The 27,165-nt window shown below is 36.1% G+C and overlaps 3 protein-coding genes across 10 annotated transcripts; 1 reads left to right on the top strand and 2 right to left on the bottom strand.

The window, feature by feature from the left end:
* Positions 1-478: 478 nt before the first annotated feature.
* LOC143452701 (uncharacterized) lies at positions 479-3,947 on the bottom strand. The gene is made up of 11 exons (XM_076953753.1): positions 3,790-3,947; positions 3,523-3,697; positions 3,196-3,370; positions 2,924-3,097; positions 2,665-2,825; positions 2,137-2,335; positions 1,875-1,987; positions 1,486-1,693; positions 1,095-1,398; positions 673-989; positions 479-593 (listed from the first exon to the last, which is right to left on the bottom strand). Exons 1-11 carry the CDS (start codon positions 3,823-3,825, stop codon positions 575-577), a joined length of 1,881 nt encoding a protein of 626 aa, XP_076809868.1. The 5' UTR covers positions 3,826-3,947; the 3' UTR covers positions 479-574.
* Positions 3,948-11,285: 7,338 nt separating this feature from the next.
* LOC143451786 (uncharacterized) lies at positions 11,286-15,437 on the top strand. 2 transcript variants are annotated; one of them, XM_076952519.1, is made up of 9 exons: positions 11,300-11,579; positions 11,963-12,099; positions 12,308-12,408; positions 12,621-12,763; positions 12,983-13,160; positions 13,365-13,495; positions 13,857-14,402; positions 14,826-14,953; positions 15,027-15,437. In XM_076952519.1, the coding sequence occupies exons 1-9, from the start codon at positions 11,510-11,512 to the stop codon at positions 15,096-15,098; spliced, it is 1,506 nt and encodes a 501-aa protein (XP_076808634.1). In that variant the 5' UTR covers positions 11,300-11,509; the 3' UTR covers positions 15,099-15,437. The 2 variants fall into 2 exon arrangements, with proteins under 2 accessions (XP_076808635.1, XP_076808634.1); XM_076952520.1 differs by lacking the exon at positions 14,826-14,953 and having other exon boundaries at positions 11,286-11,579.
* LOC143451785 (N-acetylglucosamine-1-phosphodiester alpha-N-acetylglucosaminidase-like) lies at positions 15,438-26,162 on the bottom strand. 7 transcript variants are annotated; one of them, XM_076952513.1, is made up of 15 exons: positions 26,061-26,162; positions 25,751-25,875; positions 23,984-24,139; positions 23,663-23,835; positions 23,310-23,467; positions 23,004-23,109; positions 22,611-22,677; positions 22,187-22,309; positions 18,773-18,988; positions 18,399-18,490; positions 17,904-18,080; positions 17,476-17,607; positions 17,258-17,336; positions 16,594-16,922; positions 15,438-16,403 (listed from the first exon to the last, which is right to left on the bottom strand). In XM_076952513.1, exons 2-14 carry the CDS (start codon positions 25,822-25,824, stop codon positions 16,616-16,618), a joined length of 1,860 nt encoding a protein of 619 aa, XP_076808628.1. In that variant the 5' UTR covers positions 25,825-25,875; positions 26,061-26,162; the 3' UTR covers positions 15,438-16,403; positions 16,594-16,615. The 7 variants fall into 7 exon arrangements, with proteins under 7 accessions (XP_076808628.1, XP_076808631.1, XP_076808629.1 ...); XM_076952516.1 differs by having other exon boundaries at positions 15,438-16,922; positions 23,004-23,080; positions 23,305-23,457; positions 23,662-23,835; XM_076952514.1 differs by having other exon boundaries at positions 15,438-16,922; positions 23,310-23,457; positions 23,662-23,835.
* Between the last annotated feature and the right edge of the window lie 1,003 nt (positions 26,163-27,165).

Genomic DNA, 27,165 nt, shown 5'->3' with positions numbered 1-27,165 from the left:
GTCTGAATGTAAGCAGTGTAGATTGTAGAACAGGGTTTCCCAAACTAGCGTCCGTGACGACATGACAGAAAATACAAAAAGTCAGACATAGATAATTAATTAATTGACACAGTGATTCGTAATTGAAAAAATTTCGAAGCGTTGGCAATCGTATATGCAACACCATCCGTCTCACTAGTTTGTCAGTAATTATGATTCGGTGTTATTTATTTTTGTTATGTTTGACCGGTTGCGCAGAAAAATTTGATTCGACATAAGACTGGGGACCGAGAAATAACAGATTCACAAATAGGGGTCCATGGCCTGAAAACTTTGGAAACCCTGCATATAGACAACATTGAATAAATACTATAGATCAAAGCGTAGATTCATATCCTATTTTATTCGGTAATGATTTAATTTTTAAAATAATTATGATATCTGTCTGACCCTAACTGCTTCAATTCTGTTCGGTCATGAATCGATATCACAAGAAACATTGCTTTTCGGTTTCAGTTTATTTTTAGTACATTATATGACAACTACTGTTCCACTAAATGTTCATGGAAAGTTGGTTTTATTCTCTTGTAGTCAGTTAACAGTAAAACCTGTTGCTGTAAACAAAAAAGGAAATCATTAGTCTTGTGCCAAATAAAAAGGAAATCGGTTTTGCCGAAAGTTGAGCACACTTACCAATAAAGGCTGTACTTGAAGGTGTAGCAGCTAGCCTTGGGGGCGGAAAAGTGCCAGCTGTAGTAGCTGCCGCAGTGGTAACTGGGCAAACTGTAGCAGGCACTGACTCTGCATTTGTAGCTGCAGGAGTAATGGTTGACAAGGTTGTCGATCTTCTTTTGATATTCGGTGCAGAAGTTTCTGACCATGGTGTTGGTTTTACCGACGATGTAGTTTGTGTAAGTGGATTTCAACTGAGTGACAGCAGAAGCTGTGGAGCCTTCACCGTGGTAGCAATCAAGCATCTTCTGGAAATGGGCCAAGTGGGCAGTCCTGGACTATAGAACCAAGAGCACGAAATTGATTAATAACAAGGATGTTTTTAAAACTTAATTTCTCTGGCTTACTTTATATTTTTATTATAAGTCACTGCAATAACTTACAGCAACGAGCTTCTTGTTAAGTTCAACTTTGTAAGCGTCACGTTTGTCTTCGAGCTTTTTCTTGTAATCGCTGATGGCCTTGGTACGCTTGGTAGTGCAAGCATTGAAGTAACCTCTAATCTTGGTGATAAGGTCACCGACAGCCTTCTTGTAGTCGGCCATTCTCTTGTTGAAGCTGGTTTGGGCGTCAGTGATGATCTTGTCGAGCTTAGCCTTGTATGCGTTGTACAACTTGGTCTTTTCGGCGGCAAGTCTGCTACGTTCTTGGTTGATTTCAGTTTGTTCGGCAGATGTGGTGACTCCGCTGCACAAAATCAAAAACAGATATTTCATTCTATCTGTAGATGACGGTGCGATCTAAAAAGGTGATGCAAATGCCATTATAACTTACTCGCAGTTAGCTCTGGCGGTGAGGTAATTGATATACCAGGTGTGCCTGTCGCAGACAATCTTCCTGTAAGCGGCAAGGTATTGGGTGTTCAAACCTTGTTGCTTGCTCTTCCAGGTGTTGAAAGCGGTAGTGCGGGCGGTGACGGTGTCATCCCTCTTCTTTTCCAAATCAGCGACAACTTGATCGATGTTACCCTTGGCGACGGCGGCTTTATAAAGAACAGAATGATAACATTTTGAAAAGTGGTTAAGACCGGGTGATCATTTACAGGTACAGATCTATGTTTCCAAAAATATACTTGAAGTAAAATATGTTTTGTGCGTCCATAAACAAAAGTATATTGAACAATTATCATGCTACTCTTCAGAGTAAGCAAGTCAGTTTTCTACCGAGGTCGCAGGTCTTCAAGTTCTTGTAGGTTCCGCAACGGACCTTGTAGTTGTAGGCACCCAAACCGTAGTACTTGCAGCCAATAGCGGACTTGAAAGTAGCCAATCTGGTGCTATAATTACAAATGTGCTTCAAGTATCGAGTATGTGATGCGTTACTTCATTAAGTAAGGAACTTAAATAAATATTTATGCAAATTTTATTTGGTAAATCATGTTTGTTTAATGAAATTAGTCAAACGTTGTTAAAAAGATTCTCTTACCATCCACTGTAGTAGCTGCGCTTGGAGAAACCGAGACAACCACCGACGGAACAGCTGTAAGCGCAAGTGTAAGCCTTGACAAGAGCGGCGTAGTACTTGACAAGATTGTCGAGGTATTTTCTGCTTTCACCGTAGACCTTGATCTTCATTTGTTCCCTGTAATAGGTGGTGGCGTGGTCGACAGCAGCGGGCTGGGCATCTGAACATGTTAAAGTGTTATTGGATGAGAATATCAATGGATTTGAGGAAACATTTTTAAAATTATCACAAAAGTATATATCTTATAAAAAATGTCATGATGATCATTCGTTATAGCCTACTGTGAAAAATAGCTTGTACCAATATCCATAAACCAATTGCTGTACAAAACGTTTGACAGAATAAGCATTTAGCATATCATGAGCTGTTTGTTTAAACACAAACTATAATAATTCATACGTTTGAAACAATGGTTATTCCAATTTATTGTAAGTTTAGCATGATTATGATTTATTATCAAATGTCATCTAGTTGATGTTTTAACCTTACCGAAAAGTTTAACCAAAGCCTTCTTGTAGGCTTCCTTGTTCTTTTCAATGATGGCAAACTTGGCAGTGACGAATTTCTGGACGTATTCCTGAATCTTTTTAGCAGAGGCGTCCTTGTAATCGCTAAGCTTGGTGGCACGAGTGGTCAAACAGTCAGAGAAACTAAACAAAATAATCCGATCGTGAAACCGCGGTAGCTTGTATAGAGCTTTGTTTACAGTGCTTTATGAGTTTGTTTATTTATTGCAAAGCCCACTTACGCCTTGACGACCTTCTTGTGGTATTCAGCGACGCTGCTGATCTTATCGGTGATGGCCTTTCTGTAGGCGGCATCGGCTGTTGCCTTTTGATCATCGAGCTTCTTCTTGTATTCGGCGCACTTCTTTTGCATTTCAGTGTTGTATTTGGCAGCTTCGGCGGGGAACTTCACTTTACTGTGACAAGCCAAAAACGACAAGTTGATTTATCAAGTGTTTGAGAAAGTTATGAATACAACACTGTATTTACGCAGGGCAAACCTTTCTGAACTTACAGCCAGTTGTAGTAGATGGTGATGTACTTCTGATGTTCAGCAATGAAGTTGTTGTAGACGCCGGTAACTTCGTTGTACCACTTGGTCCTGGCAGCGTTAAGATCACCGGTGATCTTGGTGAGTTCAGCTTTCAAAGCGCTAGAAACCTGACCGGTCAAAGTGGCGACGGGAGTTTCTGGCAAAAGTATTGGTGCGTTTTTGAATACTTTTTCCCGATTGCATTGGGTTGTAACGAGTTAAACATTGATTTTAAAACGTTTGGTTTCATTCATTTTCAATATGGTTTTAGATCAACTTGTATTAGTTTTAATTTGTTCAATGTTTCACCTGTCCATCCAGCTTCGCCGCATTTTTCACCGGGGTAGGTCTTCAAAACCTTGGAGTAGTAACTGAGAGAGCACCAATATGGGTTGAAGGCAACACGGTAACGGAGACAATAGCTTGAAGGGTAGACATAGAATTGGTGTCCACACCAGTAGCTGTAAGAGTAAGCATTGGCAGCCTGAAAAAGAACAAGTCAAAATATCTAGTTTCAGATCAATAGAAGTCTAGTTCATTTCAAAGTATTGCACAGATCTCGAAATTAACACTTACGGCAACGCACGCCAAGAGAACTAACAAGAGCTTCATGTTTTTTCACCAACGTTCGACTTGCAAGTGAAAACTGGAGATTGTACCCGATCATGGCTATTTATACGTGTTCGGTTGACACACTGTATGCATTCCGTTTTTGTTATTTTTCTAAAGTACCGCTTATGAATACTGCTCTACACAAAACTTGCCATGTTGGACTGCAACAATTTGCCGGCGTTAAGGGTTTATGCCTTAACGACTGTCACTAATATGATTTTGTATTGTCAGTTTAACACACTTAAGGACTAAGTTAAATAACCAATCTCTGCCAATGCTTGTTCTTTCAAACGCTGCCATGAAGCAAATACTATGTCATGTGATACAGCTGTTTTAGCATCGCTTACATAATCAGAAGTTGACTATACGTATTAGATATGATCACAAAACAGTCACATGTTTGATAGTTTTTATTTTTATTGTTATTCTAACTGCTTATGCTTAAGTAGTCTCGTGATTCAGGTTTTTTCAACGCTGCTTATCAATACTACTCACCGTACACAAGCACAAGACTGTCACATGTCTGATATAAGTTTAGATTTTATTTTTAATGTTATTGCGATGCAGTTAAACCCTTAACTTGCCAAACTATTTTATTGTTTCATTGGTTTGATTTATTGCACAATGTAGTTCATTATAAGTAGCCGAAGAGTAACTTAAATAGCTAGTATGCCTAACCTACACGTTTTCATCCATAGATTGGACACATTAAAATGGAAAGATCTTAACCAAGACTCTAAGGAGATAGTGATGTAAAAAAAACAAAGCACTTTCATCTAAACCAGTGGTGCCCAAAACTTATTTCGCTTGAGAGCTGCTTCTAAAACGTTGGCTCAACATGGTATAATAAAAAACGTTTTTATATACAATTAATTTACTTGCACGTTATACATATGCGGTATAATCTTTTAGTTCAAGTGGAGTCCGTAAAACATGGAGAAGCTATTGAGCGATCTTCTTATACAATTGCGTGTGTCTTGTGTACAATTGCGTAATGTCTTGTGCGCGATTGCGCATACTACTACGCATAAGGAACAACCGATAAAGTTACTCACCATCTAAACACTTTTTAAGTGATTTGCCATTGAAGCGCTTTGCCATTCGACTGATCGGTCACTATTGACATATTAACCATTTTTGTTGTAGACGTTGCCCATGACATCAACAATACTAATGCAGATATTAAAACCGCAAACCTTTCTTGCTTACATCCAGTTTTCTTCCTATATAGTATATACCTTTACATTGTTAAGGTCAAAAAAATCTACGTTTGTTTGGCTAAAAATATCGATTATTCCTTGTAGAGTACAAAAACTGATGGCAGTAAAAACGGTCACGTTGTTTCCTATAATTCAAAGCTTCAATAAAAGGATATACAGAATGACAATTGAACAGCCATGGTTCCTTTGAATATATATTGAACATAGAAAAAGACAAAGAAAAAATAGTATTTCTCCAATTAAGTAAAAAGCCTGTTCAACAACGTCACTTCTTGTTCATAAAGAATGACAACTTGATTTTTTAAAACATAGATTTATGCAATCATTGACTTTTTGTAGGCAGGTTGCAGAACTTATTTTCAAAGCTGGAATACCCCAAAGGTCGCAATAAAAATCCTAATGAAATGTTTTTCCAGTTTTTTTTTTAACAATAATGCCGAAACTATAAGAAATACTCAAACTAAGCATTTACAGAAATGTTGGATGTTTTAACAAATTTTAGTTTGTGTGAAATTCGTCGACAAATTATACATATATCTACAATATAGTTTTACTGTACCTTCATATTCCGTATTTTGTGTGGAAATGGCGCATATATAGCTAACATATAGTTGTTCAATGATAATACTATTTTAATGTTAAAGTCTAAGAAAACAATTCAATTTACGATCACTTCTACAAGTACATGAGAATGATTTGAGTAACTATAAGCAACCGCCCAGAGGTACTGAAGAGCTTTTTGGTGTGATAATGCGTCATATCTGATCAGCACAATAGCATTGCAAAATGTTCAAAAAAGTTCAACTGATGATACAACCACAGAGTCATATTTTATTGGACGTTTATTAATGAACCTATTTTTATTTATTTGCTTATTTGCTAATGGCCTGCAGCGATCCGCAACCTTCTTACACGAAAAGTGTTCTTTGAGTCCAGTTATCAAGCCTAAAGAAGTGTGACATCATATCACGAAATACAAATCGAGACGGCAAAAGATTTTGGGATATTTGCAATAATTATTTGCTAAAAAGTGTCGTAATGCTCAGGAACGGTCATCGCTGCAATAACTACAAGCATTTTAGCCATTTACACTGCCCAGAGTCTGAGCTGAGTGAGCTTTTGACGTCCTAGTTTCTGCTTTATCTAAATATAACAAAGAGAGCCCGAATGATGGAAGGATTTAGCGTATTTTTCCCGCATGGCAAAACTGAAAAAACTTGGAACAATAACTGACTTCACACGAGTTACATTTAAAAGCTGACTCGATTTAAATGACTCGGTTCGAGTAACCTTTGGAAAATAACTCAACTTAACAGTAGTTACATATGTAGCATATGGTTCTGTATAAAATGCCTTAAAACTAATTCTTTTATGTACATAAATACAATGTTAAGTGTTTTTAACGCTATGAAAACACTGAACTTAAAATGGGTCATTTGTAAACGAGCGGCTTTTACTCTTAGCATCATGAATAAATAGACTCGCATCGCATTGAGTAAATAACTGGATTTGTTTCAACTCAGCTGTAAGGTTATCGTTACTTTACATGAGATATGATTGACTTATTACAACTTTTCCCGTATGGATCCATAAAATTTTACAAAAACATTCTTTTACTGTAAATGTTTTGATTAATAATATGTAGGTGTAATTGTATCTATACGATTATTTATCACCTATTTTATCGAGGCGCAATCGACTTGACTACCGGTTCCCTGGTTTTTACACATTCATAAAAGATACATTAAATAAATAAAAAAGACATTATATATATGTTCAGTGATATGAATAATTTTCAGTTTAATTTTAATTTTTAGTTGAATAAGTGATTACTGTATGAGCAGCATATTACCAATTTTTTGTGCAATTTAGTAAAAAAAGAAAAAATCACATTTTGAGTAAACAATTTGACGTTTTGAATAAGGAATTGAAAAAGTAACTGGAGCCCCGGTAACTAATTCACAACCGTGTTACTCAATCGCAGTTAGATAGATCGGTTTTCTGCTATAGCACTTGTCATGTGTTAGAAAGTTTATGATTTAAAATAAATTCATTAAGGTTCAAGAACATATAAAACTAATGGAAAACACCATTATTTTCCAATGAAAATGAATTGGAATAAATCCACCTAAATTTAAACCAGTTTAAATAGGTTCATAGAAATTTAAATAATAATGTTTCTCATAAAAATTGAAAAATATATAAATGCTGAAAGTATACTTGCAAATTCATCTCAAATGAATAAATACTGGATACCTAGTCTTGTGTGCAAGTAATAGCTTCGTTGCTCATTATACGCCCCAGTTCCAAAAACAATTTCTAATAAAAACAAAATTGCTTTAAAAAATTGTTCGTTGCAGTTGTTTGAGTCTAAAGACGCTTGACTTGTAAAGTGTCATTGAATTTAAAAACCAATTCTAAAACTAATTTTTGAATAACAATTTTGTGTTCTGCAAAAATTAAAAAATGTAAATGATGTAGTTAACAACCAAAAGTTGACTTGAAGAAAAATCTAGTTAGATTTACTCGGCTTTATTTGAGATTTTATAAAGCTATGTTTAGATTTTTAGTTGGTTGTTTCATACGGTATTGGCTACAAACTGTATGTATTTATTTCCAAAAAAAATGGAAACAATTTTTATTAACTTTTATACAAATGTATTTGAAGTAATAATTTTTAAAATTGGTAACAAAAAGTAATTTAACAGAAAAACAACTTCAACAACGAACAAACAAAACAGCCACAGACAAGTATCTGACTTTGTTCCGATCTTTATTTATGATTTCTCTGATTTTGTTCGATTCTTACGTATTTTTTTAAAATAACTTGCTTTGACCGATCGAAGGACAGCATGGTAGGTGTTGTTTATTAGCCTTGATATTCTGATAGCCGTTCACGCGTTCCATAGTGCCAGGTGGCCCGGAAAACTTGGATAGAAATTGGCTTGAAAAAGTAGGAAATGTTTTTTTTTTGTGCCCAAAAATCCATGTTTGACTTTGGGCCTATGTAACGGGAAGTAGAAAAATTATATTTTAGCCCTATTCCTGTATTAGATTAGTGTAAGGCAAGTATGTTGACATGCAAAATTTCAGTTATCGCACGAGGGCAATTTTTAAGTAATTGCACTTTTAGTAATTTTAATAAACAAAGAAAGAAATTGACCCTTTTATGAAACCAATTTGACCTGACATCACAAGAACTTGTAACGACTTTTTTATTTTGACCAGCAATTTAACCCGAAAATGCAGAGACGCGATGAAAAAATTATATGCTAAGTAAAAGTACTTTTAGTCTCTGATATTTCCATCACAAAATGTTACTACAACTTAAGCACGTCAAAGTTATGCACTACTGTAATTAATAGGCTTTACTAATGCAGTCATATACTAATACATAAGCGAGCTAAAACAATCGAACCTTTTTGTAATAGAAATGATTAGAAAACAAAATTATAGTTAATTGAAAAAAATATGAATTTTAAGATTAATGCTGATAAGTAAAGATAATTAAGCATTGGAGTTTGATGAAGTAATTATCAATACTGAAACAAGGAAGAATTAAAGATTTTAGAATTAAAATACATCTTTTTCCGATGATTGAATTGAAAACTAATTATTTTGCAAAACCTGACAATTTTCGAAACATTCCCGATAAACTTTTATATTCTTGTGAAAATTTTCACCAGCACAAGACGGTGATGCGAATATAAACTTGCTTCGCCTCACCAGTTAATGCTATCTGGATAATTCTCAATAGTTGTTATGCCTTCTATAAAACAATAACAAGATTCGAATTGAATCTCAAATCGAAGATAATTGGTAGGCTTAGGGTTAATTAGCAATTGTAGTATAATATTATTTAACAAATACGGTAAAATAAATTCAAATGAAAACAATAGCAATGTTAACACGATCCTGGTTTACAATTTGTGCACTCGTGCACAAACCTATTGTCATCAATACCGTTGTAAAACAAGCAATTTCAGCAATTTCTGAGGCTCGACTGAATTTGAATCTGTTATACATGCCGATGGAAAGGTTTTGGCCCAAACCTATGACAAGCCTACACGTTTGTATGATGGTATCAGAAACATGACGCCAACTAAAGGAAGAAGAATAGGGTCTATACATTGAAGCAATACAGCGACTATTTGGAAAAGTGAAAAATTTACTTGTATTATCTTCATTATATATCTATATGAAGGCATACAGAATGTTTTTATAAATATAAATACGTATATGTTTTATAAATACTTAAAAGCGTTGCTGTGGTCAGTTGGGCAGTATTGGGAAAAGTTTAGAAAAAACGTGACTTGAATTGTGCTTCTTGAAGCAGTATATGGTGATTAAGCATTTAGCTTGTGCCGCTAATCCGTTTCGTAGAATGAAGTTTTGCATTAGTCACTTTGAAAATATGAACGAAATTTTCCGGGGATTTTAAACAACGAACAACACGTTTGTCGGTACAAAACTCTATCCTGTAAATCTTTTTGCAGAGCGATATGTGTTATGTATAAGCCTAGTGCTTTCATGTTGTTGATCGCAAACTATATTGGATCAGGTACCGGTAGTCTTTTTTCCGGGGTTTTCAAGGTTTTCGCCGGTATACTTTCCAATAAATTTTATTTCTTTTCTCAGCAAAGTAAAAAGTGATTAAAAAGCTATAGTTTGTGAAGGCTGCAAAAGGCTTGGATATTTTTATTATTGTATAGTATTCAACGGCTGAATTACAAATGTTTTTACTCGTTGTTTATAAAAAAAAATAGGGCTTACGCCCTACGGTACAGCGATTTACTTTAAAGTGATATGTTTTGCTTCCAATGAATGTACACAACTGTTTTACAATTTTGAAAAGAGGTTTATAAGGTCACATTGAGTCAGTCATAAAGGGTCGCGGTGTGAAAAAAGTTAAATACAACTGCTAGCTAAGCCAAGCCACATATATGTGAGATAACATCATTCTCTGTCTATTCAGGTTTAACAAAAATATTTGGAAAAACTTGTATACTTGTATATAGGCCTTAAGTGTGTTAATACTTACGTTTATTTTCATATCCAAATAGTGTCCAAAAAAACCAACAATTTCAATCATAGGCTTTGAGATTTTTAATGTCGTATATGAATTTCAAATTAATTTATCGGTTCATGCAAACCATTAATGATTGATAACAGAATATAGGCTAATAAGAAATTGGAAATTGGATCGGATACTTATTGTACCTTTTTCAAGTGGTTAAATGACTATACAATTTAGCTTCACGAACATGCATGTAGGCATATAGTATACTATATAGTAAATAAACCGAGATAGTTCTTATCGTTTTCGACGTTGTGTAAAGCCACGTGTTTTAAAATTACTTATCATCATTTTAATGAAATATAAATGATTTAATTTTGCCTATTTTAAAAAGATTCTTGTTTTAAATAAGCACGTACCGAAAAAGGAAGTATATTTTCAAGCACATTTTAAGAGTAAAGCCGACAACTAATTATAACACGTGTGGTTAGCAACGGGATGATGTCATGGTTATAGCAAGTAATAGACAAAAAGTCTCGAAAAAAAGCGACGGAGTTTTGGCAAACAGAAATAGAACTTAAAAGCGGTTAAAAATACCGAAATTATATCTCTGATCTTCAGGTCTAAAACTACTTCACAACACATGATCGTGCTTTTTGTGTGTAAATATAGACCGAACATTCGGTTTGCACCAGAAGCAAGAAGGGCATGCTAGTATTAGTACAGGTTTATGGAATAGTCCCCGTATGGGTTAACCAAAATAAATGTGGTTTGAACCACGCCCTCGGGACGTAAAAGCACATTAATTGTAAACACTTTAGATGAAAAACCGCGTGGTAGAATTACATTTTATCCACACACAATGTTAATTCAATGTGCTGAACATAAGATAGATAAAGTTTTCTGGCCTGAAGGCAAATACGTCTGTTTATAAACGAATTGTCGTTTTCAAAAGGTGCAAATCACTGCATAAAATGGCTATGTCACTGCAAAGTATGCAGTGATTTGCAGTTTAGGGACAAAGCTTGTGACGCACCTTTAAGCATGCTAGGAGTTACAGAGATATTCCTAACAAATCAAGAACTTTCGGGTCAAAGAAAGATGCTATAAAGTCTCATGGGAAAATATCTGTATACTTTATCGATTGTCAGTCAGATTTGTTAGATATTTAAAAACTAAAATTTCTCAAATTTTTGAAGAGGGAAAATATAAAAAACGTTTTTTTAATAAGCCAGAATAAGTTTAGTTTAAAGTATAAATGCAAGGATACACAATTATTTTATTATGCATTAAAAGGATCATTATTTTATCATGCTAATTTTTTGCTAACTGTTACACATGATCCATTTTTATAAAAAAAAGTTAAACATTGTTTTGCAGAAAGTTTACAAAGCGCAAATAAGAAATAAACACACTGCCTTCTAAAAGATTTTTGCAGTTTGCCTTTATGAAGATGGATCGAGAAACTATTTTGGTTTTAGTAATTTTCGTCTTGAGCATCGGGAGAACGGCTAAAAGTACGGCTCTTTTGTTATTTATCAAAACAAACACGTTTAAAGCAAAGCTTATAAACGAAACAGTTTATTATTGTAACATTCCTACTTCTGGCCTGTCGCCATAGCGAAATTACTTTAATAGCTATGATAACAAGTTTTCTGCTTTGTATATGGCCATCACAGATAACATCTACAGCAGCCTTTCAGCTATACGATTTCACATTATTCTGATTTTGAACTTCAACCAAAATAAACCTGACAAACTTGTCCTGACAAATGTTTAAAAATGACCCAACTAATTGTCTCAGCTATGACAATCAGCAACTATTAACTGTTAATTCATGACCATAGGGTACAGTATTATTACATCGACTATCAAAATCTAATCCCTGTCTACATCACAGGTTGTCACGCTTCCGTCGACTTGGAGGAAGAAGGAGAGCTGGAAGGACTTCGGAAAAGACGCAACGTCGAATCCGAGGGTGAAGTTCGACAGACGAAATTTCTTCGCGACTACTTCACGGCATGCATGGAAGCCATGGTCAGTTTTTGCGATAACACCTGTACAGTAATCTATGCTATGAGCCCTCTGAATCGTTTTTTACGCCGTCCTTTGTTTTTAAGTTTGTCTTTGTTTAATTAATAATTGGTTATATTTGTTTGTCGTCATTCCTGTTTACTTTATGTTGTTGTCGGAGAAATTATCGATACGCGGTTTAAAAGCAAAGTGACGCGACATGATTTCATAGATTCCAAGCGGAGAGTCTCCACAATTCGCCTGGAGGACAAATGTTGATTTTACTGTGCTTGATAGCCAGTGGTTCGCCAACACGGCTCAGGTGTATTGCAGGTAAATGAGGCAACGTATTGTTTGTGTGCAACACAATCCAGATTTAAAGGCAGTCAAAGAACACTTTTAACCGAATATAAGTTTCCAGGGAAGAACATTTTTATTTGAATCAAAGTTACCCTAGAATTTTGGTATATTTAAAAATTATGCTAAAATATTTTTTAGACTTGGCACATCTTGCCGTGCTTTTAATGCTAACGTCATCTTTACAGCGCTGCCGGTGGAGGATCAACACAAGAATGTTGGCAGGAAAGCATCAAAAGTTTTCTGATCACCGATGACGATAACGTTTTGAACTCTGCTCAAACATGTATTGCTCAATATGCGGAAGACGTCAATTCCCAACCTCCGAGAAGTAAGAACTTGCTTTAATTTCCGCTTTTTCCTGAACTGTAAACAATTACAGAGATAGGAAGCTCTATATTGTGAGAAGCTGGATGCAAGTCTCAAGTTTGTTTCTCTCTTGTTGCACATGGAGTTTCAATTTGTAGTTCACTTTACGTTTTAACTTATGCGTAAGTAGGAAATACACAATCTCTGAAAAATAAATATACGGTCCTTTGTATATTTGCAGATCGATATGAAAACTCCAGATCAAAAAGATCATCGGCGTCGAGTCCCATCATGCAGCAGGATAGTGTCGTCGTTGAATATTCTGAATGTCTTTCTACGGCTGTAACATTCGAAACCGGCAGGAACAGGTTGAATTTTCAAAGGCTGTCAGCATTTGTACGAAGCCACACACAAGATCCGTGAGTAACAGCTAACGGCGTATTTTAATAAACAATACTAAACTAGTTTTACCAGTATAATTGTGCAGACGTTGGCCTGCTGTGGATTGTAGATTGCTACCATTGTGAATTCTTGAATGCTTATACCCGACTAAATTTGTCCAAAATAAGCATCGAGTTTCTTGCGGAAGATAAAGATTCTCATTGTATTTTTCATGCATTCAGATGTGACTCTGTTCCAGTCACGCAAAACACCCAAAAGCCGTCCTGGCCATTCCGATTTGTTGCCTTGAGCAAGCCCGGTTCTGAACTGAGGTCACCGCTAGACCGTTGCGGAGTCGACTTCTTTCCACCAGGTGAAAAAATATTTAATAACGTAAAACACAAAAATCTTTACAAAAATTTTCAGAAACAGAGTAATGGCAGATTGTTATATTGTAAATATTACGGTTTTATGTCACATATATCCATAATCAGCTCAAAATATTTTTTAAATATCGTCGTTTTAAAACTATATACATCTTAAAAATATTTTTAACGTTTCTTAGCTTTTGCGCTACAATAGCCTAAATGTATTGATATAAAAAGTTTTTAAACACAACAGGACGATTACGTAATGCCTGTTTCCTCCGCGATAGACTATTAACACGCTTGCGTAAGTTACGTGACACGACGCCGAGATAGAATATTGTTTTGACATATCTGTGTGAATTTAAGATCCCTACTGGTCCACGTGGGGCGCGTGGAGCGAATGCCCGAAGAAGTGCGGGATGCATCAGCAAATGCGAAAACGAACTTGCCGTGATGGTCAAAACCCCTCCCGTTTATCGAACGCGTGCCCTGGTGAATCGACAGAGGCTAGAGATTGCCCATCACAAGCAGAATACTGCACCACTCCACAGCCCCAAAAGGATTGTTCGCAGACTGTGGTCTACACTCCGTGGACAGACTGGTCGAGCTGTTGGAATAACTGTACGCAGACAAGATGGCGACAGCAAGACTGTGAGTCACGGTACGGACACAAAAGTGGCGAACAATGGCAGGCACGATCTTGTAGAGGTGGTAGATGCCCGTCACCAAACGAGCAACATAGTTACGGATGGGGAAAGTGGGTCAGTGGACCTTGCTCTAAAACTTGCGGATGGGGAAAACGGCAGCAGGTTCGCCTTTGTTTGTTCAATGGGAGAAGTCCGGTGCCAAATTCCCTCTGTCCAGGCGGTGAAAACTTCAACAGACAGCTGATTGCGTGCATTAATGATCGTTGTAAGTATTAGCATGAAAACGTTCTTCATTCGGTTTGAACAAAATGTGAATGCTCGTTTTCATGCCATGGTTAGAATGATGGCCATTTTAACGTCATACATTAGTTCAATTTACAAATGCTCGTACGTCACACACATCACATGCATGGCCGCAGCAAGACCGGTGGAACTCTGTTGACTCTTGCGGAATCTGTTTTGCACGTCTTATCAACTTTCATGTAGTGTCGGGCTTAACACATGATATTGTACTCATGTGCTTTGGTGCTACCGTATAGCCTGTATTGCCTGACTCTGGCAAAAGCGCTTTCTTGCAACAAGATAATAGGCCTACATTTAACTTATAGTGATCATCAGCCATTATCATCCATTAGCCCATAGAGAAATCGGTTTTAACTGAAAAGTTTTAAGAATTGAGTTTTAAAAGGTCGAGTTGTGTACGGTTGGGGGCCATGGTCAGCTTTCACAAGATGTCGGCCACGTTCCGGGCACTGTGGCCATGGCGTAAAGCGCCGAACTCGAAAGTGTCTCCAGTTCACTAACTCTTCCCGTGAGGTGAAGATAGTTATGAAATTTATATACAAAATTGGTTAGATTAGATTTTAACAACAGTATTGATTTTTCCCAGGTTCCTTCCACTAAATGTCATGGTAGCAACGTCATAACCATATCCTGTACTGTGCCCTGTCACCCCCAATGAAACTTCAACAAATGCTTGGTGATGAAAACACCGAACATTCTTTTAACCACCAAAACGACGCTGCTTAAACGCGGTATATTAACAATATATAACAGCCAACAAAGCCGTTCTTGTTTGAGTTTAGGCCTACTCCGTCGCCGGTATCTCTTAAGCTTGTTTTTATTTGAAATTTTGAAGTAGAATTTCATTAATTAAAGTTATTTTGACTTTGTGAGCATTAGATATTGAACATAAATTATTTACAATTCTCTGTTTGATGCCCGTTTGGCTGATTTTTAATTTTCCTGTCCCCTTTAACTTCAGTGTTTCATTTGTGAATAAAACATCATAATTCTTGAATTGACTTTCTTGAAGTGTTTAAGGCATTTTTATTCGCTCGTCTTATCACACAATGCAACAGTAAATGCGCAAGACAGATAACAATAAAAATAATTCAATAAATATTAAGATATCGGAACTTTTTCCATTCACAGAAATAGTAGCTGTATGGCAGAAAACAAATGTCAAACGTGTCAGATTACATCTGAGTTTCGCTTGCGAGTAACAAAAGAAGCCTGCATGTTTTAAGCCCTTGGGCTTTGCCACTTTTTTCTGCTCGGTAATAGTTCGTGAGCATGTGTTTTATGGTTCTTCAACTACAACGGTTAGCATCTTAACTTTCGCTCCGCACAGTTAATGGCGAAAAATAAACAATACAATACAAAAAAGGTTCAGATCTTGGTGAACAAAACCACATAGGAACAGACAGGCACAACATGCAATAAAACGAAAGATTAATATTTGCATATATCAGAATTCAGCCGATATGAAGAAACTCTCTGCCTTTAAACTGGACTAAAACAACAGGAAAATTGCAAGCGAGATATTGCACAATCAATAAAATAAATCTAAGAGCATTTCCAAATATTTTCCAGCAAAGATATTTCCAAAAAAACCTAGAAATTTGTAAGGTACACTACAACAGAGAACATTCGAATTAAACTTAAACCAAAGGATCAAGCCATTGTAGGTACTTGCGGTTAAAGGGAGAGACAACATTTCAATCCAGATAATTAATCAGCAAGTCAACTACCATAAAACCGAACAAAAAACTTGACTGTCTGAAAAAACTTGTTCCATACAAGATTACCGCACAGAAGACTTCGACCGTTTATAAGCAAATGCTCTTGAAATATGAAGTGCCTACTACAGACTATCCACATCCGATGTTAAGCGATAAATGAAAGGCGTAAAATGGTATGACGCTGGTCCGAGGATTAAAACGACGTCTACAAAGGCGTGTACACCCGGTGAAACGATGACGATCTTAGAATAATAAAAAGACAACACATTTAGACACAAGATTGCACGGTCCTGGCACACGTTTTTTGCTAAAAATAGAAATCCTCATTCTGTAATCATTCTATATGCTGTATAAAACATATTACAACTAAAACGCCTTATATTATCTAATTCAGTCGTGAATGAAGAGAACCAAATAGAAATCATATTGCACTTGGGTCAGCTGAAGCCTCGTGTCACGTGACCGCCGACAGAAGGGTCCTTTCTTCCATTTCGATGACGTCACCGTTAGCATTCAGTTTTTCATATCGACCGCGAGGAAATATTCTGTGCACAATGTGACGTAATAAACCAGAACGCAGGGAATTGGCCTGGCGTACCGTGGCGCCATCTGAGCTTTCTGAAGAAATAGATGCCTCGTCGGTAGATGAGGCCGGAGAGTCGTTATCTTCACGGTTGACAAATCTCCACATGCACAGTGCATTCAATGACAAGCTGATGGCCAGAGCACCTAAAGCGGTGCTCAATAGCGCTATCAGCCGGCTACAAGTAAAAAGGATTTAGTGTGGGAGGATGAAATCAAAACTGCAAGACTGTATGCTACACTGTACATGCAATTACCATTGTAGCATAATTTGAACTTTGGCGCGATTATAAAGTATTATCAATTGATCATAACATAACGACCGTAATAATTTAAGTTCATCCAATGACAATTAAATAAAAACAAAAGTCTTATTCGAATTTTGTAGACATTGCTGAAAGCTTGACATAAGATTGGAAGTATAGGTATCACATCAATACGGACCGTTAATAATGTATTGTTTTCCCGCTAAGCTTGTCATATGGTATACTTGTAGTCGTAAGAATTCACTTACTATTGATATTGTCTAGAGTTGACATCGGGGGTATCCATTTGTGTCGTAGACCAAAAGTTTCTAGCAAGGCACTGGGAAACTTGATGAAAATCAATCACAAATTTAATAAGACTTGCAATTCAATTGTTTTATATGAGGTGATACAATTCATAAACTAAGCAGAGAAAATATTTGATAAAATACTCTGAGCAACCACATAAAACAACCACAGTGTTTACCATTGAGTAAAGTGCTGTAAATTGAGGTATTGATGTGAGCATCGCAAGCTCCAGTGACAGAATCGCAGAGACAAGTATCACTGCAGTGGCAAGAGAAGCTGCAATCCCTCCCATATCTTCCAGCGGGACATCCTAAAATAAGGAAAGGTAAAAACGTGGAGAGGTAGAATGGCTAAAATGAGCAAGAAAGAAGAACATAAAATATTAATTTACCAAACTACAGCAAAGTGATGCACCAATCTAACTGCAGTAATGATAGTGCAATGAAGTTTGCTATAAAATTTAAATTGCATGTAGTTGAATAGCGAGACTTACTGACAAATTTCATATTGAAACATCCAAAATATCATACAAGAAAATAAAATGACAATAAGCATAAGTGCCGTGTTTTACGGGAGATTCGGGGGCAGTTTTTCAAGTCTACTTGCCTTGATCACAAGCTTTTCCCATGAATCCAGATAGACAAGCGCACTCCCCAGAGACTGGGTTACAAGAAGAATTGTTTTCACAATAACATATCTGTGAACAATTGGTGCCATATCTTCTTCGAGGACAAGGAAGACTACAATCATCACCATACCAACCAGGGTAACAAAAGCATCCGTCTAAGTGACAGTAAAAAGTATGCTACTGGTAGTAGTAAATGGTAGACTAGCAAACACCTTTTGGGTGGGAAATGACAAGTCACATACGAGTGCAGTCGATGTGGAATTACTATCAACACAAATTTCGCAGCTTTTGTTTATTTTTTGTAATATAAAGTTTACATTGCCAGTTGTTAGTTTTGCGAAAAAACTAATAAAACTGGCCAGATATTGTGACATGAAAAAAGCCAAGCTGTGATAAATTTTCAATAAACATCAGCAACTCAATGCATGAGAGCTTTCTCAGACAAGCAATGAACAGCAGTTTAAATTTCATACTTTGATTGCAAGATCCATGAGCTGAGCAGTTGTGAAAAGCACATCTTAAGACGTCACATGCTTCACCATGCCAGTTGTTTTCACAAATGCAGCTATAACATAAAATTACTGTAGTCCCATGTAGGCTACTATTGCAAATTCGTTTTTTCATCTTTGTAAGGAAATCAGTTAATGAGGTAAAATGAGATACTCTTTTAAAAATATTTCTACGTAAACAACAAAGGAAAGCGAACGTAGAAGACAGTAGCGTAAATTAACAGGATGTGAGGACGGCTACATGCGTACATACAAAAGTAAATGAACACTACAGTACAGTGGCATAACAAAAACTTGCCACCTTTTACTAATGAGCTTTCCAATGCAATTTTACACACCTTCCATCAATGCATTTTCCATTAACGCATACCGGCTCACAGTCAGGCGAATGGGCGCAGATTATCGTAGTGACAGAACGAGGACATCGCCACTTGGGGGCACCCTTACAGTGGTCAGATGGATAACTTGCAAGTGAGCCGTTCAAAACAAGAGTAGCTGAACCACCGCCATCTAGATTAATAGCATTTACCAGGTGGAACTCATCAATCAAATACCTGTTTATAAAGCATAGTGCTTAACGTCACAGCAGGAATAACTTGCTAAATTGGTAGCAAAAAATATGGCATGTTTACTATGTAAAATAAATGGTAGGCCTACGTGTATTGCGTCTACAATTCACAGGCCAACAAAAAAAAATTTTTTTCAGAAGGCATGATATGTTAGATCGATTTAGGGGTATATCAGGGGCGCTGAGTCCGAAAATGCCATTACTTTTGCTGAGTTGGCTCTAGGTTTTGAGATATTGCTTCTTCCTACATATACCATGAAAAGTTAGAATTGTATGCTAGTGAGTAACATGGGTTAATAAAAACTGAAGCCATGGGAATCAGCTATTTAGTTTTTCCCAAATGTTGAGTTGTCTGGCACAAGTTTCTCGCTTGGGAGGTAAATAAGGCCTTAGATTAGTTTACATCATCTCCCATCAAGCACTAACCTAAGCTTTGTAGCGCACTGGTAAGGCAATAGTTAGTTTTATCCTGAAAGTTATCAGTTAAAGGCTATTTTTCTGAATAGACAGCTTACGCTAATTATCCTCTCACTTGAGCTGAAGAATTATGTCAAATGACAGGTCATCACCGACAATTAGTAGGCTCAAAGTTAAAATGCTTTTTTAAAGTCAGGATATAGATAGTGTACCTTACGCCATGACTTTAATTTATGCTTTAACATTTTCAGAAATTTCAATTCACGGGTGTTTTAAGTATATGTTATAAAAATGACTGGTACAGATAAATGGAGAAAGTGTCGTAATGACCCAGATGTGTTTTGCTACATCTGTGGCGAGTACACGATGAAGAAGCAGCGATTCAAAGTGCGAGATTTCACCAAAGCTTACAAAGCGTACTTCGGCATGAAGTTCGGAGATCAACATAAAGGCTGGGCATCTCATATGGTCTGCAAGCATTGCACTGAAACTTTGCGCTTATGGATTTAAGGTAAAGTTAAATCTATGCGATTTAGAAACCCTATGGTTGGGTGCGAAGCTAAAAATCACCATGACGATTGTTATTTTTGCATGAATGACATGTCAGGTTGGAACCAAAACAAGAAGTCATGGCACTACCCCAACATTAACTCTGCTTTACGGCCAGTTGCACACTGCCCTGAATGTCCTGTTTCAGTTTTTACGTCCCTACCAGATCTGAATTCAGATGAAGCTGCGATGTTGGATGTAGTGGAAGATGACGATGGCAATAGTAGCAGCTGTAGCAATTGCAGTGACACCGACTCCTCAACATCTTCACAAATGCAGAGTAAACCGAAGCCTTTTACTCAAGATCAGCAAAACGACCTAGTTCGTGATTTAGGTTTATCTAAAGAAGCATCTGAAGTGCTGGCTCCTCGCCTCCGTGATCATAACATTCTTGATTCGGCAACAAAAATAACGTTTTACCGGGACAGAGAAGAAATGTTAATGCAATTTTTCTCTCGAGAACATAGTTTTGTGTACTGTCATAACAACGAAGGACTTCTTTCATCTATGGGTCTATGTGAATATAAACCAGAAGAATGGAGGTTATTCATTGACAGCTCCAAAAAAAGTTTGAAATGTGTGCTACTTCGCAAAGGAAATAAGCCTGTCTTCCAATTGTCCACTCAGTCGTTTTAAAGGAACACTACCAAAGTGTAAAGATGGTCCTGAAGAAACTTTCTTATGCTGAGCATAACTGGGAGATATGCGTTGATTTGAAAATGGTCAACTTTCTCTTAGGACAACAAGGCGGCTACACCAAGTATCCCTGCTTTATTTGTTACTGGGATAGTCAGGCCACTGATCAACACTGGATCAAAAAGGAATGGCCCATACGTGAACAATTTGTGCACGGAGATAAAAACATTGTAAATGAACCTTCAGTCGTGATCGCATCATTTTACCCCCATTGCACATCAAATTGGGTTTGATGAAACAATTTGTCAAGGCCTTACAAGATGGTGCTTGTTTTGATTACTTGTGCAAAGTATTTCCTGGTCTTAGTATTAAAAAGCTGAAAGCAGGAATTTTTTATGGGCCACAAATACGAAAATTATTTAGAGATCAAGTTTTTCCATCACATATGACTGAAGTTGAGAAGGCAGCCTGGCACTCTTTCGTTGCAGTTGTAAAAGGATTTCTTGAAAACACAAAAGCAAGCAACTATGTGGATCTCGTAGAAGTGATGCTTACGAACTTTCAAGCTCTTGGATCAAGGATGAGCATAAAAGTTCACTATCTACTCAGTCACTTGGATCGCTTCGCTGAAAACCTCGGAAATATGAGTGAGGAACAAGGTGAAAGGTTTCAACAAGATATCAAATTAATGGAAAAGAGACATCAAGGTAGATGGGATACTCACATGATGGCAGATTACTGCTGGTGCCTAATGCGAAGCTTCAAGCTAATTTGAGTAAATAATTAGAGTGCATCTAAGAACTTCACTAATACACATCCTGAGAAGGATATATTTCTTGGTAAAGTGTTTTGCTAAAGTTTTGTTTTGTTAAAATGAAAAAATTGATTGCTTGTTCATTTCGTCTGCTTTTACAAATTGTCGTCTTTCTTGTGTAGGCTTAGGCATACTTTGGTTTGTTATTACCGAAGTACTGCTATTTATTGTTCACTTCAAGCAAGTTTTAATGTGGTATTGGAAGCTTAGGCTCACAAATTGCAATGTGTTAGGAGAATCTGATGAAAATACGAATAAATGGGGTATTTTCTGTGTTGAATATATGGAAAAGAATAGATTTATGCAGCACTTCTTCATTTAGCTAATCTCATCGTGTCTTTAGCTTTTGCTCATTCTTGTGGTTTTAGTGCAGATAGACTTACTACAACATTTAATATAGGCTGTTCCTTAAGATAAAATGCAACATAGCTTCAAATTTAAAAGGTGCCAAAAATATCGAAATTCGCTAACATCTTAAAAACTAGAGCCAATTTGCAAAAACTAACGGCATTTTCGAGCTCAGCGCCTCTGATATACTCTAAAATCGTTCTTACCTTCCATGCCAAAATTTTTTGTTGGCCAGTATAATCAGTGAAACTGTATGTTTTAACAAAAAAATTATAAAAAACATGAAAACTGACAGTTAACTTTAAACATATCATTAAGGGTACAGAATGCAATCAACATCAGCCAAAAGAATTTCAACTAACTATATTGCAACGCAGTGCTAAGTGGCCTATACAGTACACCTGTCAGCTTGTAACTTACTTGGCAAAGGCTGCAAGGTTTACCCCTCGCACACCGGTCTGGCCGTCAACTTGAACAAACACTACACTGCCTTGTTCGTCATGACCTATGGCTGTCCTTGCTGACTGTACATCGGCAAAATGTCTACAGAGAAATCATAAATCAGTTTATCTCAGCTGTTTCAATAGGATTATTTTATGATTTAGCAAGGCTGTTGAAACAAAGCTAATAGAAAGCTATTATATATAAGTATGCCGATGAGTTAAAGTAAGTTGTATCATATTCAGGAGTGAGTTGTAATATCCATAAATTGTTAAACCTCAAGAAACTTATAAAAAAAATTTCAAACAAGCTAAAAAGTTTTTAAAATTAAAATTAATGTTTTCATCATTAGCTGAATAAGCAGTTAACGTTGTTCAAGATGAAAACGGTTTCCCTGACAAACCTTAACGTTCCCGTTTCTTCTGTGTCTTCTTCTTCCAAACTCACAGCCTCATCAACATATGAAGTACCTGTTGTAAATGGAGTGATTTGTAAAACCAAATTTAATATCAAATATGCCTTTCAGGAAACACCCAGTTTAAAACGTGAGCAAGACAGCCATAAAAGCATACGTGTTATATATGCATATTCAGAAATTGGAATGACATTCCAACTTAAAATAAGCATCGTAACTCAACCTAAGCACAAAATATTGAATCTTCTTCTATGTCACAATTGAGTTTACAGATTAGTTTATCCTTTATTTGAGAAGTTAAGTTTCAAGGTAACTACAGAATATGTTCTTAGAAATGTCTAAATACAATTAAGTACTAATAAAATTCTGAAGTCGACTTACCATTCCGAACCAACCATATTACTCCACCAACCAATTGTAAAAAATCTAACGCTTTTACGTCTCCTTCTGACAAATACCTGAGCATATCACACAAGAAGCTTTGACACTATGAAAATATCGAAAATAAGACATAATAAAAATAGTAATCTATGTATTCAACGCAAATACAGGTAAATTGAAGTCAGCACATTCAGACACTAATAGTAACACCAAATTAGTAGGTTTCAGTTTCATATAAGCTAGGTTTGTTAAAAGTTAAATCAATCATGTTTTTTCTTTGAATAAAAAGCAGAAGTAATACCCAACTATAATAGTTCCATTCCTTGTGATACCAAAATGTGCATTTTGTACACCGTGTGAGTCTCGCGCAAGTTTGCCGTCACTTACAACGTTGCCAAGACAAGAGCCAGTTGTAGTGTTAAAGTATCCGCCATTCTGAGCAACGATGCATTTTCTACAAAATCCTTAGAAATTCAATACAGTTGATTGTACATAACTACTGGAACACCAGTATATCTGCCAGCCATATCAAAATCTGGGAATGCATGACTCAGATCGGAAAGGTGAAGACATTTTAGTAGTTAAATGCACAGTTGTATGGCTGCAGAGGTAAGAGGAAATCCTTTGATCACATTTCATACGTCATTTAGTGGCCTACCGCAACACTGATGTTTTCTCTACTGTTGCTGTGGAATTGCCATTACAACCTTCACCAGCAGGTTCCACAACACTAAATGTCAGACGTGGATTGCGAATGGTAGTGTAATGTCCGTAAACATGATTCTTCTCATAAGTGTAATAGGAATTCAAGGGAATATCAGCCACAAAATACCTGGTTCATTTTTTAAAATGTATATATCTTACCTAAATGATTAAACAAAGTATACAACAATTGCATAATTACGACAACTTGCGAAGAAAACTTCAAAAAGTATACATTGTATTATTGGCATATTACAACCAACATACATTAATATTACCTTGTAGTGGTGGCTGGAAGTTTCTCAGAAGAAACATGGGCAGTCCAACTTTCATAAGTGGAATTTATGCCGGACTGAATTTCTCTCAGTTGCCTGTGAGAATGGCGAGAACCATGGCAACCTTGATAAGGATATAGCAAATCGTCGTTCATAGATCTGTCAAAGTTAAACACTTGGCATTGAGTAAACCTGACATTTATATATTATACGAATGAGTTGTAACGACTTATATTTAGCTAAAATATGACACTTTGCTTGGAAAGTGCTTTAATGCTACAATTCCATGATCAGAGCAATAGGAAACGTGATGTTTGTTAACATGGATCACTATGAACTAAAACGAAGTAATTTTTGATTTTATTTGTAATTTAACTATTTTAAACAAAAAAGCGAAAAAGTTTTTTATAGGTTAAAAAAAAACAGATCTCTTTTAGGCCAGGCGATCCACATTCATGTTGTTTTCATTGTTTTACGTTTAAACTTTGTAAGACATTAACATTTTGATTTACATTAAACATTGCCCATTATCCAATCAATCACCATATAACTTACAAAAATTATTGAAGTAAGATATTCTGCAATTTAGCAACTCCTTGAGCACTTTCTCATATTCTTCGAGTCAGTGTCGCCCGTCACGTGACAATTTAGCTGGCATTGATCATGCGACAAACACTTCACTTTAAATTCCATTTGTCACTTGTTTCCTTGGTATTCGTTGCACTTTGTTTTGTATATAAGTTTGAACTGAAGTAATAGGCCTAAACCTTACAAATTTATATAAACTTTTGTTCTCTTCTTTATTTTTTTATCTTGTGTGTTTACCATTATTTTTATACGAGGCTGTTTATGTACTTTTTTTGTTTATGTTACTTTGTTCACCGCCAATGAGTCTTCAATTGATGTTTTTTTCGTTCTGCTCATGTGGTGGTCACTCTGATTAATTAATTCTCTGCACCTGTCCCCAGAAATTGGAGCATGCATGCACCGTACTATCAATTCGATTTAGAATGCTGGCCAGTAATTTTACAGTTTATCTTGAAACTGGTGGTCGTGTGCTAACGGTACTTTTATTTTTTATTACAGTTTCAGTGTATCTAGCCTTTGAATCATTTATATTTTAAGATACATTTATGCTTATATTTTAAAACTTATAATTTAACTTTTTACAGAAACTTTTCAAGCCATATTCCGTGGTTTCCTTTTCTTCATTAAACCAGTATTCAAGTGTGATTCTGCTGCCATCCCAACTGCAAAGTAGGTCAGATTTCGAAGAGAAATCAAGGTGCAAAGACACAAATTTTGGCGTGATGGCGTGCGCCGAAGCCTTAATTCCTATTTTATTTATTATAAAGTGGCATTCAAACAGCCAGCTTTTATTATATATCGGTGTAAAGACAAAAAAATCAGTGTGCACATTGATGAATCTAATGCGTACAGTTGGCGCACTTCCCACTATGGGGCAATATTGCACGAGAACATATACGTGCACCTGGCAAAAACTATCCAAGTATTACACAATTATTACATTCCTTCAAGTTATGTAAATGTATCATAAATAGCTTAATTTAAAACGTAAAGCATAGGATATTCAAAATTGGGTCTCCTTCACTTTGGCACTCCCATATCAGGATCGAGTATTGAGGAGATATTATGTCATAATTTCTTTTTTGTTACCTCATACAATCATAAAGCTTTCCAATTGAGACCTTCATATCGAAGTGCAAAAGTATTAAAAATAAAGAAAATTGTTCACTTTAAATAACTTACTCCAAACTCCAAACGCTTGACATCAGCAAAAACAATGTGATTAATAGCAGCTGGAAGTTGAAAACAGATTTCATTTGCAACTTTAAAAAACACTGCAGGTCACATCATAACCTGAACAGCAAAAACTGTGAAAATTAATATAAGAATTAAAATCCAACAAACGGTTTTGAAATTGTTGAAATAAATTACCTAAGTCTATATGTAGCACACAGGGCGATATACTAGGCCAGACAATCATGTCTTAAAGTACAAGTACTACTGAACTTGAACTAACCTAGCTTATAAACCGAACTGAAAAGTGTAAAAGTACCTGAAGTATGGTTTTCTACTTCCGTAAACAGGGGGCACAGCAGGGGCAACTTTTCACACTTTTTAGTTTTTTTTGTTACATTGAATTTTTGGTCATTATAGGCTACATAAAATAATGTAAAAAGTACTGTTTCATATTAATCTTACAACTTATTTTTAGTTTTAGACTTACTGTTTTTTTCCTTATCCATTGTTAACTGTAATTGTGTTTAAAAAATTAAAGCATTTTTTGGCTGAGAATTTAAAAAATTTCTGTGCAGGGAAAAGTTAAGAAATATGATTTAGGGAATGATTTTGCATAAAATTTTGTTTATTCTATTGTTAACACAAATACAGTTTTTGGAGCAGGATGGCACTATATTTCTAGCAAAAATATTGGTTTTATATTTACATAATGTAATGTTTACAGCGGCTACTTTGCACAACACATTTTATTAAAGATAGGCAGTCAGATTAGGGGAATGGCCTAAGCAAAAAACTGATTTAGTTAACAAATGTTTAATTGAAGTTAGATTTACTGTGAAAGTAGAATTTAGCTTAGTATGTTATAGCATTTACGTTAGCTTAACAAGAAACAGACCTTCGAATGTATAATGTTTTCCAGTGAACTAGCCTAGTTACAGCCTTTTATTTCAGACAGAAATTGTCTAGAAAGCATAAATGTGTGCTTGGATCAAGTATATAGATACAAGAATTACACTGAAGAAAATTTACAGAAAGCAGTGAACTGGGGTCTAGCCTATCTCTAAGGAAAGTTGCAGATGAGTTTGGAATTCCAATGCGAAGTACCAAAAACAAGCGTGATAAACAACATAAATATAGCTAAATAAACAATTTTGAGGTAAATCGGCGTGAACCACGATTCACGAATACGAGAACGTTTGGAGTTAAATCGTGCACATTAACTTGGTATTTTTTATTGGACCGCTTGGACCGCTTGGACCGCTTGGACCGCTTGGACCGCTTGGATCGCTTGGATGGTTTAAGCTCGCTTGAAATCATAGATTTCGATACATTTATAGCCTAAAGTGCATACAGTTTTAAGAGCGGTCGAAGCCAAGCCAGTCCAAGCAAATCTGTATAGGCCTACAGTATTTTGGAGGCAC

Source organism: Clavelina lepadiformis, chromosome 4, assembly GCF_947623445.1.
Source record: "Clavelina lepadiformis chromosome 4, kaClaLepa1.1, whole genome shotgun sequence".
Classification (NCBI taxonomy): Eukaryota; Metazoa; Chordata; class Ascidiacea; order Aplousobranchia; family Clavelinidae; genus Clavelina; species Clavelina lepadiformis.
Note: the sequence above shows the minus strand (reverse complement) of the source record. Positions and strands in the feature narration are given on the sequence as shown.